This window comes from Bos taurus, chromosome 10, assembly GCF_002263795.3.
Source record: "Bos taurus isolate L1 Dominette 01449 registration number 42190680 breed Hereford chromosome 10, ARS-UCD2.0, whole genome shotgun sequence".
Taxonomy (NCBI): domain Eukaryota; kingdom Metazoa; phylum Chordata; class Mammalia; order Artiodactyla; family Bovidae; genus Bos; species Bos taurus.
Genome location: NC_037337.1, coordinates 52268346 through 52285851, shown reverse-complemented (window position 1 = coordinate 52285851; position 17506 = coordinate 52268346). Strand labels below are relative to the sequence as shown.

The 17506-nt window shown below is 39.6% G+C and overlaps 1 protein-coding gene across 1 annotated transcript in view; it reads right to left on the bottom strand.

Moving 5' to 3' along the window:
- Window positions 1-17506, bottom strand: part of ALDH1A2 (aldehyde dehydrogenase 1 family member A2) — a 125234-nt gene that overhangs the window by 54439 nt on the left and 53289 nt on the right. Inside the window, exons 2-4 of the mRNA XM_002690855.6 lie at window positions 11185-11289; window positions 10857-10997; window positions 7617-7746 (exon numbers count right to left, since the gene is read on the bottom strand). Of these exons, the coding sequence (XP_002690901.1) occupies window positions 7617-7746; window positions 10857-10997; window positions 11185-11289 (376 nt within the window). The remainder of the gene's footprint in view (window positions 1-7616; window positions 7747-10856; window positions 10998-11184; window positions 11290-17506) is intronic.

Here is a 17506-nt window from a genome sequence, read left to right as displayed (position 1 = left end):
GAGATCTTTCGAACCCAGAGATAGAACCCACATCTCCTGTATTGGCAGGCAGATTTTTTTTTTTTTTTAACCACTGAGCCACCCGGGAAGCCCAAAGTGAAAGGGTTAGTTGCTCAGTCATGTCCTCATTGACATGAACTATATAGCCTCATGGACTATAGCCTGTCAAACTCCTCTGTCCATGGAATTCTCCAGGCAAGAATATTGGAGTATATAGCCATTCCCTTCTCCAGGGAATCTTCTTGACCCAGGATTAGAACCTGGGTCTCCTGCTTTGCAGGCAGATTCTTTACCATCTGAAACACCTTTAGTCTTTTTGCTGTAACACTATTTAAATACAGTAAGATGATTAAAAAGATTGTTCCCATCATTTCTCTAGCTTTGCACTATAAAGCACATCAGCTTGACAGAGGAAAAATTCTCCATCCAAACTCAGATACTCCACTTTAGGCTACAATCATCTTAGGTCTTCTTACAAAATATAAGGCATTACAGATGGAGCTCAGACTCAGAAAGAATGGACTGCGTTTGATGAAAATAACAAATAAATGTTTTGAATACCATATTCCAAGCCAGGAAGTTAGCACACAACCGTGGTGGAGAAAACTAAAAAAGAGATGAGACACCAAGATGGAAATACTAAATCTCATGTTTAGAACTTTTTAGCTCTTAGCCTCTTTTCCATTTCATTCAAGAAAGTAAAAACTACTGTTCTTAGAAGGAGTTTAAGACACACCCAGAGACAACATTTCTGATGTGTTTTTACACATCAGTGTTATATACCTTGATGAAGAATTACAATTAAAAGCTTTATCATGAATTTAGTTGAACTATGGATCAAATTTTACCGAGCATGTATAGATTAGGCCATTTTTTAGTTTACAGTTAAACTAAGAAGAGTCTTTGTCCCTAGAGATGAGTAACAGAAAAACTTCTTCCGTATCTGTGAATGTTAAGCCACTGTTCTGTGTTATTTAATGGACATGAGTTTGAGCGAGCTCTGGGAGTTGGATAGACAGGGAAGCCTGGCATGCTGCAGACCATGGGGTCACCAAGAGTCAGACATGACGAAGTGACTGAACTGACTGACAGCAAATTACACAGGAAAGATAGAAATTACTTAATTAGAACAACTATGTGGATTATTCCTTCAGGATAAATATTACTCCTTAAAGCAGATTTTACAGCTGCTTAAAAAAAATTAACAAAATTATTATTCTCATAAGAATATTGGGCATTGAAACACTCTATACATAAACTAGAATATGATTAGGTAATATGTATGGTAAATAAAATCAGAAGAATCTGAAATGTGCCAGAAATTGAGGAGAAATTTATTAAATATGGACCTCAAGAAGTGGCTCCCAACTACAATACTAAGAGCATTTCAAGAACTGCTACAAAAAAAAAAAAAAAGAACTGCTACAACTTTTATATACCTGCTAACTCTAAAAATGAGTTTATTTAATAGCATCAAAATCAGTTAAATAATTCAACAAATGGATGGCCATCTTCCAATCTCTAATTTGTGTAGGAATTACCTTTCAAGGAACTAGCAATGACCTTTTGGTGACCTCAGTAATGAACAATTAGACCAACTACACTGAACTAGTTCATTATGTCCTCTAGCAGATTCCTATGTATTCTGAGACTGAGCAGATCTCACTGGACATTTCACAGCTGTAATGATAAACTCCATAGATACCTATACAGACACTGGAGATTCTACAATAATATACAGTGAAGATGACACTATTTCCCCCAGGTGTCAAGTGGTAGCATCTCAGAAGTTTAACCACATGCTCCTGAGTCAATTATGAACATATCTTAGCTCTACCACTACACATTATATGATCTTGGGGAAAAAGCTACTTTACTTCTCTGGACCTTAGTTTCTTTGAAAAATGAGGAGGATGGCCTTAGGGATCCCTGAGTTTTCTTCAACCTGCCTCTCAAAGAGGTTACATGTGAAGCAGACTCCATGATCTGTCACCACCAATTCAAGTAACTACCTGCTTTGGGTTTCCCTGATAGCTCAGCTGGTAAAGAATCTGCCTGAAATGCAGGAGACACTGGGTCGGGAAGATCCACTAGAGAAGGTATAGGCTACCCACTCCAGTATTCTTGGGCTTCCCCTGTGCCTCAGCTGGTAAAGAATCTGTCTGCAACTGGAGACCTGGGTTCAATCTCTGGGCTGGGAAGATCCCCTGGAGAAGGGAAAGGCTACCCACTCCAGTATTCTGGCCTGGAGAATTCCATGGGGTCACAAAGAGTCAAACACTTTGTTTCTTTCTATCTGTATACTGGGTTCTGCTTAGGTGAGTAGAGCAAACAGCTCCTCATTCTCATTGATTGAACAAGATCTCACCATATGAGTTCTCCGTTGACAACATTAAATCAGATTGAGCTGTTGAAGGCAGAACCTTAGGATTCAAGACAATTTCTGCACATTTTTAGCCTATCCTTTAATTTAACAGGTAAAACTGAAAGGAGGTGAACTGGATAAATAATTACAGATGGCCTGTGTAGCTTTTTAACCTTTTGATATCCTAATGTATCATAAACTCATTTTTATGTCAGAATTTAGCTAAAGTATGAACTAAATTTTCTCTGCTTACATATCACAAAACAACACTGTTACAGAGAAAAATCATAAGTAATGTAAACCAAAACCTCGACTTCTCCCTCAGTGAACTAAAGATAATCTTTGTTCCTTCCTCCAGCACTAAGATTTTGTGGCCATGGGAGGAGCAGAGAATTTTGGCACAGGTTAAAAATGATCAAAATGGAGATAAAACTACTTCCCCTGGAGGGCTGCTATGAGATTAGAGATACTATAATAGGCACTAGGAAAGTGTACAATAAATCATAATAATGATTATTATTTATCATCATAATTAGCAGATGTTATAGCAGAAGGGTCAAAGCATAGGATTTATGGTCAGAAAGAATGGTTCCATTGAGTACCATGGCCAGAAATTATAGATAATATTGTAAAGACAAGAACATTAAGACCATTGTGAGTCAAACTAATACTGCATGATTCTGTGAAAACATCCAACTGTGGGCCTTGGTTGGGATGTAACAGAAAGGGATGAGGGAGTCTCTTAGTTCAGAGGGCGAAATGGCTGTCCAGTGGAGGCTCAGCAGTGGTCATGCTGTAACCCTTTTCTCCTCCTCCCAGATATTCTAGAGGGAGGCTGCCCTTCCGGGGGAGGAGGGAAAAGTACTTACTTGCTCTTTGCAACTGATTATCCACTATGTCATCAAAATCTCTTTCTAAAACCAATTTTGATCAAGACACTTATTTACTTAAAATAATTCAGTGACTCACCATTACTGTGGGAAAAAACTTGTAGCAGCTTCCCCAGGCCCAGGGCCCCACTGTCTGCTAAAACTGGCCACACTAGCACACATCAGTCTGCTCCCTCTATGCTCTGCAGACTGCTAGCACTGCTGGTGGTCGCCCTGGCTACATCTTCACATACCAGCCCTTGCACAGGTATCAACTGTGTATCTCACTTCCTTCTCCAGGAAGCCTTAATGCTGAGTGATATGCCTTTCCTACAGAGTACCCACTGAACTTTGTATGTCCATATGTGAACAAGCCACTCTATATTGCACTCGGCTGTCTACCTGCTTGTTTCCCTTACTATTCTATGGGCATCTTACTTGTTTACCTTTGTAACCCCAGTGTTTAACACAGGTGGTTAAAAAATCTGTTGAATGAACGTATGAATGAGGGGATGCCTGAGAGACTGAGGCTGACGCATGGTAGAAGAGGTAAAGGAAGAGCCCGTCCCATTATGAGGCAGAGTGCCCAGCCTTCCTAAATGGGAAGGAGTCCAAGAGACAACAGCATAATTCTTCCCACTCTTTCTGGGTCTTATCCTTCAGTGTCAGGGATACTAAGTTGGATGAACCATGGAGTATGATTCAATGTAACAAAGCAGTCATATATTTAAAAAAAAAAACTTTCAGATATATTTTTACGACTGCTTTCTACCCTTGTATTTCCTCTAGGAACAATGGTTAATGTTAATCTAAAAATCTGCAGAGGATTCAAGACTTCACCAGGTTGACTGGCCTCTTCCTTTTCCCACTCCACTGATAGGTCTCTACCAGAGGGTCTACAATGGCTTACCCAGAGAGAGACCTGGGTTTGAATCTCAGGCCTGCCACTTACTCACATGTGACCTTGTTCAAGACACTAAACTCTTGCTGTCTCATTTTCTTACCTGCAAAATGTGTACAATACCTTTTAAAAACTGACTTGTTTCATAGGATCACACAGAATCTCACAGATCCTACATGCAAAAGACCTTTTACATGCTCAAACATAAAATACATTATTTCTTTACACTTATCATTTCAAACAAAATTAGGCTGTTTCACAGGAAAATGTGACTCAGCAGTAAAGAATCTGCCTGCAATGCAGGAGCCACAGGAGACCTGGGTTCAATCCCTGGGTTGGGAAGATTCCTTGGAGGAGGAAATGACAACCCACTCCAGTACTCTTGCCTGGAGAATCCCATGGACAGAGAAGCCTAGCAGGCTACAGTCCACAGGATCATGAAGAGTTGGACATGACTGAAGAGATTTGGCACATGGAAACGTATATAACACAATAAAGGCAGAGATTTCATTGAAAAAAGCCAAGAACACAGAGACAAAAATCAAGCTGATACTAAATTATAAAGTTACACATGACAATAAAGCACAGATGGACTGACTGAACAAATGTGAGAATAAGTAAATGAACAATAATGACCCTCCCTTTCCCTGGTCTTCTACTATGACCCCCTGGTTTAGCCAACCAGAGGCCCTAAGCATTGAACTAGTCAAAGGGGTTGTGAGATGAACACTCAGTAGCCTATAGGCATGCCAAAATGTATCCAAAACTGGAACAGAAAGGAAAGTGGCCAACTTCATGTCTGTCTTCATCCTTCCTTCACCTGCCTGAGGCACCACAGTGAAATATCTTATGTCCCAGACCCACAGCTTCTCAGGACCTCTGCCTAACAACCTGAATCCCTGGAGAGTTCTTCATCCTAGTATCCCTCTAAATGCACGTTAGGGGAAATCAGGGAAACAAAAATTACTTAGCATTTTACAGAATTCCTCCTCTTTTTTCCTTCACAGGCTGGACACCAGTTTATGAGTAAAGGTGGGAGAGACTACTGTGAATGCCTTTTCTAAGCCCTGTACTTCTAACTCAGAATCTCTAAAGAGCATCAGATGAAAACAGTGAGGCTTATAAACCAACTACCTCTATTGCCAGATAAAATTATAGTACAGTATCAAAGATGATCAAAAATTCCAACAAATCTTTATCTAATCAATCAAGGACTTCTCTCCTAAGGAGGCAAAAGAAAATCAAGACATTGTTAGGCCAAGTAGGTATTTATGTATACATATAGCCTTCGATCTCCGTATATCATTTGAAAAGATGTTGAAATATCCGAAACATTAAAATGGCAGTTGGGGTGGGATGCAAAAAACTGGAGCCTTTGATCCTGATAATTTCCTTTCTGCACTGAAACAGCACAGGTCAGCCTGAAAAGGCTGACGCATGTCCTGTCCTTGACAAGGGTTTTAATTCCCAGGCCCTCCCTTCCCTCCAGGAAGCCTTAATGCTGAGTGATATGCCTTTCCTACAGAGTACCCACTGAACTTTGTATGTCCATATGTGAACAAGCCACTCTATATCGCACTCGGCTGTCTACCTGCTTGTTTTCCTTACTATTCTATGGGCATCACATACCAAACTGTGACTCTGTCTCACTTAGGCCATTCTTCAACCCTACATATCCTACAAAGAACAGTGGTCCATAATATCTGAGAGCCAGGACTAAACTAAGATTCTGGCATTCCTTTATCTTCTCCATCCTTCTGAGTCTGAACTTGGGAAATTTCTGAATGGCAGGGAAGAGTCTCTATAACCAGAAAGCCATTTTCTAAAACCAGCATTCCACATGTCACCATCATTCATGGAGATAATTTTAAAATAGTCCTTTGAAGTCTTGTCTCTCTTCTTTGTCACTGTGACTCCTCACTACTTGAGGCAGAGAACCAGCAGCACAGGCATCGCCTGGCAGCTGGTTAGGAACACAGATTCTCAGACCCCATCCTAGACCTGCACTTGAAGACGATTCCAGGTAATACATATGCACATTCAGGTTTGAGAGGCACTGCTCTAAGCCAGCTACCCTATCAGCCATCGGTTTCCTTTTCTGGGAAACCAATCCTCTTCCATTGAGGAAGGCCCACACTGGCACTCGAAGGTCCCCAGCATCACTCTCTACTCTCCCCAATGTGCACACAGAAAGCTGGCTCTTCTCCAAAGAACACAGGTAGAGCACCTGGCACACTGCTTAGCCCATCCAGGAGCCACTCAAACACACGTATTTTCTTTCTGTATACCTATTCACCACTGCCAATATCCTCATCTCTCTTCCAGTTGGCCCTTTTCCTGTCACAATCTTTCTCCCTCCCAGTTTCTAAAACAGATTCTCTAGTGAAGTGATTCGCCAGGCTCTAACGCCAAAGTTTTGGCCCTGCAGTTTATTTACTGGGTGAATCAGGAAGACAATTTAACATTTCTAGGCCTCAGTTTTTCCCTCTGGTAATAACAGTGTCTACCCCTCGGGGCTGCTGTGAAAGCACTTTATTTCATATCACTGCAGCACAGTACTCACGCTTGGCTTCCCAGGTGGCACTGGTGGTGAAGCCTGACGATGCAGGAGATGTAAGAGGTGCAGGTTCGATCCCTGCGTCAGAAAGATCCCCTGGAGAAGGAAACGGCAACCCCCTCCAGTATTCTTGCCTGGAGGATCCCTATGGACAGAGAAGCCTGGCGGGCTTGTGTTCATGCTCAGACCGAGACCTTTCCACTGACTTAGTTTGGATGCCTTCCCACTGCTTTAAGGGCCACAGCACTGACAGGCCAAGCCACATGGCTTAGCACCTAATTGCAACTCTCCTGTAGAGATCTTTGTTTTGTCTTACTGGTTTTGTCTCCAAAACTGGATCTTAAAAGACAATGTGTCAGGATGGTGGTTGTTTTTACAGATGGTAAAAGTAGTTCATGGTCTTTATAGGAAATACAGAAAATATAGAGAAATATGAAAAAGAAATAATAAACAATCCATAATCTCACCACTCAGAGAAAACAACTGTTAACATTTTAGAGGATTTCCTTCTAAACAAGAAAATCTTAGGTTTCAGGAGACCAAGGGCCAAGTCTTAATCTTCTCAGAGTTTTCCCTGGCTTTCCCACACCCAATGCTTGTCCCGCCCCCAGCACCTAAGCTAGCACAGTGCAAGGAACTCTGCAGCAGACACACGCTTGTTCCTTAGCTGACTGACGTACTGATGTGGCTTTCTCTGCACCTATGTATGGACTGGCTACATACTGAAATAGGGATACTGTCAGAAGCAGTGACAAAATCTGTTTTGTTCTTTGTTCAGTTCAAGCTGCTGCAAAAGTGTGCTCAGATCTGTACTCCACGTGACTGCTGTCTGTGTTTGGTGACTGCTGTCTGTGTTTGGTGGTGACAGTGTGTTTCTGCTGAGGTCTCATGTTTCCCTTTTCAACGTACTCAGGTCTCACATACCTACAGGAATGGTCATCCCGTGAATTTTATCAGCCCAGCCTGCATAATACCGAAGGGTTTTGATGACTCCTTGCAAATCGACATAAAATGCTTGCAGGAACGGTTTGCCACCATTGAGGGATTCCATGGTCTGTGGGAAAAGAAACAGAGAGAACTTCCCAGTGATACACTAAGTGATTGCTGGAGCAAACAAAGAAAGGAATGGAAAAAATACAAATGAATCTGAATAATGACGCATACCTGGTCAACTCTGATTTCCCAAATGAAAAGATTTTAGTACTGCTTGTCGAGTTTAGTTTCCAGTAAAAGCCACCATGAGTATGTATGTGCGTGTTCTTGTGCTTGGGTATGTGCTTCCAGTAACCACTATTCCAATATATAAACACTACTGGTGATAAAGAAAGTGTTCTGCTTATCAACCAGCTTCTGTTATATTAATGATCAGAGCTGCGTGGGGATTTTTCAGAGTCTACATCAGTAATCTGATTCCATAAAGAGGAGCAGGGACATGGGCTTTTATGCACTTGATGAGAATATAAAACGTTCTCCACAGCTGCCAAGACCCCTGCTGAGAAATGGAATGGCCACGGTGCACAGCGAGTTTATTTATTACCACCAAATAAACAAGATCTCCTCTAGGGAAGCTCATACTGTAACAACATGAGGGCTGGTTTTCTGTAAATATTTAGCTTAACAACCATTATCTATTAAGAGTGAAGTACTCGGTCCATTTAATAAAAATAGAGTTAGAGTTATTAAGCAGTTTTAGATTATAAATGTTATTATTTTAATGACACATTCCTAAATAGGATAAGTCTGTAATGTAAAGAATTTAAGAAGAATTCACTGGAATGAGAAGAGTATTTTGACTTGAGAAAGAGTAGGTGTTTTTACATATTTATCAAATAATATAAACAAAAACATATGTTTGCAATCTCATGTCCTCTTTCTCAAGGACATTTTACAATATATACTAGTACTAAAATTATCTGAGTACTAACAAAACTAAAATTGAAATACTCTCCATTCAATGACATAAAAATAGTATTTACAGTGTAATTTATTCACATATTATATGTATAAGATGGAACTCATTTAAAAATATTATGTGACCTATTCACTGTATATTACAAATATACAGCAAAACAAGGTATTTCCCAGTTCTTTTTAGAATATTTATAGGTCTGTGAGATGAGCATTATATTCTCCACACAGAGGGCATAGAGCCAAGGTCTAGACTACACAGACTAAAGTAGAGCCATTCATCAGATTCTAGGCCACCTACGTAGTCCATCCCTATGAGCTGTTGATCACCTGAGAGTTGCCAGCCCTGGGTTTATTCTCAATTGTGTTTACCTGGATGCAATATTAACTTCAGTATTCTGGTCAGGAGCTTCCCTATATTCAAGAGGCTGCTGCTGCTGCTGCTGCTAAGTTGCTTCAGTTGTGTCCGACTCTGTGTAACCCCATAGACAGCAGCCCACCAGGATCCCCCATCCCTGGGATTCTCCAGGCAAGAACACTGGAGTGGGTTGCCATTTCCTTCTCCAACGCATGAAAGTGAAAAGTGAAAATGAAGTCGCTCAGTTGTGTCTGACTCTTAGCGACCCCATGGACTGTAGCCTTCCAGGCTCCTCTGTCCATGGGATTTTCCAGGCAAGAGTACCGGAGTGGGGTGCCATTGCCTTCTCCATTCAAGAGGCTACCTCTTAATAAAATTCATTTGTCACATGGCTTAGGAGTGTTTAAAAGTAGGACTCTCAGTTAAGTGTGATGGGAAAAAGGACTTGACCACAGTGAGACATGTCAGAGAAAGGATGGCATTTGAATGTTATGACATGAAAAGATAACTGCAGAAATGATCTACATCTTCATCTAGTAAGTACTGCTAAGCTAATGTTATGAATACTGTATGGATTTAACTGAAATAGATACTTAGCCATCAATGTGCCCCCATCACACTATTTATGTGCCAAGAACTATACTCGGATTACAACATAAGGAAGTAAAACACACTTTTTACTCTCAAAGAAATCAAAATCCAGTAAAAAGACAGCATACAGACCAGCATTCCCCCAAGGTACGCCAAAGAACTGTTTTGTACGATATTGACAGGTTAGCCAGAAAATTAGTGTTGAGGCTCCAAGAGGGTTGAGACACACTGAGTAGGGCTTGTCAGTCTTTAATATGCCAAGTGTCTTATGAATCTCCATGAAACACCTTTTCCCAATATGTAGAAACATCTCATTGGAAACAGCATTCCTTGAAGTACCAAACCAGAAAATGCTTTTATGGACAAATATGTGTTATGCACAGCAGGAGTTCCAAACCATCTCCATAAAGCATCCATTTTTGTTTCCACACTAGAAACAGATCCATGAGGGGGATGGAAGAAGGGAGCGTGATGGTAGAAGTGACAATGCTGAAGGGACTGATGCTCCCCCCACAAAGGAAACCCAACAGTGATGTGACTTTCCAAGCAGAGGGGAGACCATAGTATTCATGACCTTAATGCACTGACTCGACAAGGATGCCCTCAATATTAAATGATCAACTATGGGTCATGCAGGTGGAGACTACAGGCATTCCAAAATGGTTCCAGTGTCCAAAAGAGTTTGTATTCTCAAAGAAACTGACTTCTATTTTTAAAACAGCATCAACAACAACAAACCACTAGGAAAGGAATGTCCCTTATGTGAGAAAATGATCGTTGTAGCAAAAGAAAGTTGCTGTCTCCTGTCTCTCCTTTCTATTAATTCTACAACGTGACAAAAGAACAAAGGGAGCAGAGGTGTATGAGAGGTCTGCATCACGCCTTCTGCTTCTGAAGGATTCTCTTTGGTCAAGAGGGGCTCACACTGGAGAGGCAAAACTCTTCTGAAAGCCAACAGAGTGGTTTGGCTTCCTGCAGGCAACATGGTCACTTTCCCATGCTGGACTGTTTCTGTTCTTTTTGTTGAGGGTGGGAGGGAGAGGGACAAGGAAAGCAGCAAGGTCTGTACCAGTCATGGGAAGCTATGGGTTTGTTCTTAAAAATTCAGTAAGAAAAGACACTCAGCTGGTCCCCAAAAGCCAAACCTCTCCCCTTTTTCATGAGTTATTATGTACTCCTTCACTTGTTCCCCAGATCTGCATCATATCATGCTTTCAGAAAGACTGAGGAATCTACATTTCAATGGATGGTAAGTTTGGTGGTAAAGACGATGTTTGGTGGTAAAGATGTTTTCTTAGGTTACTTACCGCAAGGACTGCCCTGTCTCGTTCCACCAAATCTGCAAGCTTATCCAACAGACGGCCTCTTTCTGAAGCATCCATCCTTCTCCACACTGAACCCAGAGAGAAAGCCAGGCGGGCTGCCTGCACTGCTTTGTCTATGTCTGCCTGTTATAGAGGAAAAGAGAGAATGACACAATAAAGGAAGAAACATTTGCTTTCACACACACGCAAAAAAAAAAAAAAAAAAGGTGATAAATGAACATTAGTGGTGATGTCTGGAGAGCATAAGTTTAGTGTTTTGCTGTCTGAAGGTAGTTATTTCATAGCAATTTTTCTTCTCAGATGAACATACCTTGTCTGCTTCTTGAACTTCACACACCTGTTCTCCTGTGGCTGGATTATAGACAGGGAACACTCGCCCACTCTCTGAATTCTGCCACTCGTTGTTAATAAAAATCTAAGGGAATAGACAACAGAATGGCCTCCATGAGACAAGTGACAGAAAGTCAGTCAATGGTGCTGTATTATACAAAAGTACTATAGTAATAATACTTGGTCTGCCAGTATTCTTGGGCTTCTCTGGTGACTCAGACGGTAAAGAATCCACCTGCAATGTGGGAGACCTGGGTTCAGTCCCTGGGTTACCTCCAGGGTTCAATCCCTGGAGGAGGGCATCGTAACCCACTCCACTATTCTTGCCTGGAGAATCCCCATGGACAGAGGAGCCTGGCGGGCTACAGTCCATAGGGTTGCAGAGTTGGACACGACAGTAACTGAGCATAGCACAGCATACTTGCTGGTATATAACTAAAGTACAGAATCTGAAGAGTTACAAGAAAACCTTGATCATTATGCAGTCTAGCCTTACCCTCAATTCATAAATTTCCTTTATGGTATTTTTACCTCAATGTCATCCAAAGATTAAATATAATGCTTACCTTTAGTAAATCTGTCAATTACTAAGACAGTCAAACAAGGAAGGAAGGAGAGTCTCACCTACATAGAGAGCATATACTGAGGCTGAGAAAGTATTTATTATACTCCAGGCTCTGGCCAATACCCCAAAAGGGGTAAATCACGGATCAAACTGACAGTCATCCAGCTTAAGCTACTAGTTTCTCTGTCAGAGGCCTTAAGTGAGTTCACAAGGAAATCTGAATGGTGCTGGAAAAAGTATTTGCCTAATTTATAGTCAGAACCAGAACACAGCAATGACTTTGACCAAACCAACTGGTGAGTTGAACAACTTACCCGTGTAAACCCCAGTTAGATCTCTTTCCTTTTGCTGGGTAGGCAAAGGGAAAAGGCCTGTAACTTTCCAATTGGTCTCTCCAGGATTTTTCTTAAGAGCCTTGGTTTCTTTATATAGGAAATGAAGGCTATCTTAAAATGGCAAAGAGACTAATGGTTTAAGAAATTATGCTTTTACCATGCCCCACAGGTTTTGGGTTGTTGTGTTTTCATTTTCATTCGTTTCTATGCAAATTTTGATTTCTTTCTTGATTTCTTCTGTGATTTGTTGGTTATTCAGCAGTGTGTTGTTCAGCCTCCATATGTTGGAATTTTTAATAGTTTTTCTCCTGTAGTTGAGATCTAATCTTACTGCATTGTGGTCAGAAAAGATGCTTGGAATGATTTCTATTCTTTTGAATTTACCAAGGCTAGCTGTATGGCCCAGGATGTGATCTATCCTGGAGAAGGTTCCATGTGCGCTTGAGAAAAAGGTGAAATTCATTGTTTTGGGATGAAATGTCCTATAGATATCAATTAGGTCTAACTGGTCTATTGTATCATTTAAAGTTTGTGTTTCCTTGTTAATTTTCTGTTTAGTTGATCTATCCATAGGTGTGAGTGGGGTATTAAAGTCTCCCACTATTATTGTGTTATTGTTAATGTCTCCTTTCATACTTGTTAGCATTTGTCTTACATACTGTGGTGCTCCCGTGTTGGGTGCATATATATTTATAATTGTTATATCTTCTTCTTGGATTGATCCTTTGATCATTATGTAGTGACCATCTTTGTCTCTTTTCACAGCCTTTGTTTTAAAGTCTATACGGGGAAAGTTCATAGCAATACAGGCACACCTCAAGAAACAAGAAAAAAGTAAAATAAATAACCTAACTCTACACATAAAGCAACTAGAAAAGGAAGAAATGAAGAACCCCAGGGTTAGTAGAAGGAAAGAAATCTTAAAAATTAGAGCAGAAATAAATGCAAAAGAAACAAAAGAGACCATAGCAAAAATCAACAAAACCAAAAGCTGGTTCTTTGAAAGGATAAATAAAATTGACAAACCACTAGCCAGACTCATCAAGAAACAAAGGGAGAAAAATCAAATCAATAAAATTAGAAACGAAAATGGAGAGATCACAACAGACAACACAGAAATACAAAGGATCATAAGAGACTACTATCAACAATTATATGCCAATAAAATGGACAACGTGGAAGAAATGGACAAATTCTTAGAAAAGTACAACTTTCCAAAACTTGACCAGGAAGAAATAGAAAATCTTAACAGACCCATCACAAGCACGGAAATTGAAACTGTAATCAAAAATCTTACAGCAAGCAAAAGCCCCAGTCCAGACGGCTTCACAGCTGAATTCTACCAAAAATTTAGAGAAGAGCTAACACCTATCCTGCTCAAACTCTTCCAGAAAATTGCAGAGGAAGGTAAACTTCCAAACTCATTCTATGAGGCCACCATCACCCTAATACCAAAACCTGAGAAAGATCCCACAAAAAAAGAAAACTACAGGCCAATATCACTGATGAACATAGGTGCAAAAATCCTTAACAAAATTCTAGCAATCAGAATCCAACAACACATTAAAAAGATCATACACCATGATCAAGTAGGCTTTATCCCAGGGATGCAAGGATTCTTCAATATCCGCAAATCAATCAATGTAATACACCACATTAACAAATTGAAAAATAAAAACCATATGATTATCTCAATAGATGCAGAGAAAACCTTTGACAAAATTCAACACCCATTTATGATAAAAACTCTCCAGAAAGCACGAATAGAAGGAACATACCTGAACATAATAAAAGCTATATATGACAAACCCACAGCAAACATTATCCTCAATGGTGAAAAATTGAAAGCATTTCCCCTAAAGTCAGGAACAAGACAAGGGTGCCCACTTTCACCATTACTATTCAACATAGTTTTGGAAGTTTTGGCCACAGCAATCAGAGCAGAAAAAGAAATAAAAGGAATCCAAATTGGAAAAGAAGAAGTAAAACTCTCACTATTTGCAGATGACATGATCCTCTACATAGAAAACCCTGAAGACTCCACCAGAAAATTACTAGAGCTAATCAATGACTATAGTAAAGTTGCAGGATATAAAATCAACACACAGAAATCCCTTGCATTCCTATACACTAATAATGAGAAAACAGAAAGAGAAATTAAGGAAACAATTCCATTCACCATTGCAATGGAAAGAATAAAATACTTAGGAATGTATCTACCTAAAGAAACTAAAGACCTATATATAGAAAACTATAAAACACTGGTGCAAGAAATCAAAGAGGACACTAATAGATGGAGAAATATACCATGTTCATGGATCAGAAGAATCAATATAGTGAAAATGAGTATACTACCCAAAGCAATTTACAGATTCAATGCAATCCCTATCAAGCTACCAACAGTATTCTTCACAGAGCTAGAACAAATAATTTCACAATTTGTATGGAAATACAAAAAACCTCGAATAGCCAAAGCGATCTTGAGAAAGAAGAATGGAACTGGAGGAATCAACCTACCTGACTTCAGGCTCTACTACAAAGCCACAGTTATCAAGACAGTATGGTACTGGCACAAAGACAGAAATATAGATCAATGGAACGAAATAGAAAGCCCAGAGATAAATCCACGCACCTATGGACACCTTATCTTTGACAAAGGAGGCAAGAATATACAATGGATTAAAGACAATCTCTTTAACAAGTGGTGCTGGGAAATCTGGTCAACCACTTGTAAAAGAATGAAACTAGAACACTTTCTAACACCATACACAAAAATAAACTCAAAATGGATTAAAGATCTAAACATAAGACCAGAAACTATAAAACTCCTAGAGGAGAACATAGGCAAAACACTCTCTGACATACATCACAGCAGGATCCTCTATGACCCACCTCCCAGAATATTGGAAATAAAAGCAAAAATAAACAAATGGGACCTAATTAACCTTAAAAGCTTCTGCACATCAAAGGAAACTATAAGCAAGGTGAAAAGACAGCCTTCAGAATGGGAGAAAATAATAGCAAATGAAGCAACTGACAAAACAACTAATCTCAAAAATATACAAGCAACTCCTACAGCTCAACTCCAGAAAAATAAATGACCCAATCAAAAAATGGGCCAAAGAACTAAATAGACATTTCTCCAAAGAAGACATACAGATGGCTAACAAACACATGAAAAGATGCTCAACATCACTCATTATCAGAGAAATGCAAATCAAAACCACTATGAGGTACCATTTCACACCAGTCAGAATGGCTGCGATCCAAAAGTCTACAAATAATAAATGCTGGAGAGGGTGTGGAGAAAAGGGAACTCTCTTACACTGTTGGTGGGAATGCAAACTAGTACAGCCACTATGGAGAACAGTGTGGAGATTCCTTAAAAAACTGGAAATAGAACTGCCTTATGATCCAGCAATCCCACTGCTGGGCATACACACTGAAGAAACCAGAAGGGAAAGAGACACGTGTACCCCAATGTTCATCGCAGCACTGTTTATAATAGCCAGGACATGGAAGCAACCTAGATGTCCATCAGCAGATGAATGGATAAGAAAGCTGTGGTACATATACACAATGGAGTATTACTCAGCCATTAAAAAGAATACATTTGAATCAGTTCTAATGAGGTGGATGAAACTGGAGCCTATTATACAGAGTGAAGTAAGCCAGAAGGAAAAACACCAATACAGTATACTAACGCATATATATGGAATTTAGAAAGATTGTAACAATAACCCTGTGTACAAGACAGCAAAAGAGACACTGATGTATAGAACAGTCTTATGGACTCTGTGGGATAGGGAGAGGGTGGGAAGATTTGGGAGAATGGCATTGAAACATGTAAAATATCATGTATGAAACGAGATGCCAGTCCAGGTTCGATGCACGATGCTGGATGCTTGGGGCTAGTGCACTGGGACGACCCAGAGGGATAGTATGGGGAGGGAGGAGGGTTCAGGATGGGGAACGCAGGTATACCTGTGGCGGATTCATTTTGATATTTGGGAAAACTAATACAATTATGTAAAGTTTAAAAATAAAATAAAACTAAAACAATAAAAAAAAATAAATTATGCAAGTCAATTTCTAAGGAGATTTGTAAGAGATGAGTTAAAGGAGGAGGGAAAATATGGGCAAAAACATTAAATTTTTATTGACATTAAGAAAAAATCCAAACTAATATTTTGGACTATGAAAGCTCAAAGAATACATAAAAATATTTTGCTTCATAAAATTTATGGCACAACAACAAACATTTCTGAACTTATGAACCATTTAGTAGCCAGTCAATTTAGAACAAATACAATGATGAGCTGATTTGCTACTGCCTGGCATTTTAATAATTACAGATGAAGCTAAGTGAGTGTATATCTACAATTTTAAATATTAAGTTCTAGATTATGTCAGATCTTTGCTTTTTCCTTGATTTGATAAAACAATGAGCCTGTGTTAAAGGAGTCTTCTTTTACTGAAGGCTTTTTAAGATAAAAGGAGGGAAAAAATGCCTTAAGCCTATAAACGCACTTAATACAAATGTATTGAGCACAAACACAATGACTTTGTAACAAATTTTAAGTTTTTACTATGAATGTGTAAACATGCTTAATATGCTGTATTCATTTGTATAATGTATTTAATAAATGCAAGGTATTTCTAGACACAGGAGAGGCAAGGATGATTAACAGTTTCAGTCTTTCAGGGTCAACAGTCCCTAATAGTTTATTAAATACTTACAACAACCCTAATGGCAGGATTTTATTATTTCAACTAAAGATGAAAACATTAAGAGAGGTTAATAGTCAGAAAAAGCAGGTCATCTCTGGGGCTCTGATTTAGTCTGCTGCTCTTCCCACTATACCCTGGTTTCCAGATTTGCTCAGACCAAAGAAACACAACTATTTGATAGTTATAAGACTCTTTTCACTCCATTTACCAAATTTCCTAACATTTTACAGCTCATCGAATCTGTATACCCCTTTGAAATGCAGTATGATCTTAAAGGTAACAAAAGAAAAACATTTATTAGAGGTTAGTTTCATTAAACATTCACTTCTAGACTTTATCAGGTTTAAGGGAGAATGCAATGGGTCGTGACAATACTCTTTTTATTCACTGTTTGACTAAAACCTCTTAAATCTTGATGTATCATCAGATCCAATTACAGTTTTTAAGCTTTATTGAACAGTTCTAAATGTATGTGCTGTGGTGGTGGTGGTTTAGTAGCTCAGTCATGTCTGACTGCATGGACTATAGCCCGCCAGGCTGCTCTGTCCATGGAATTCTCCAGGCAAGAATACTGGAGTGGGTTGGCATTTCCTCCTCCAGGGGATCTTCCTGACCCAGGGATCAAACCTGGGTCTCCTGCATTGCAGACATATTCTTTACTGACTGAGTCA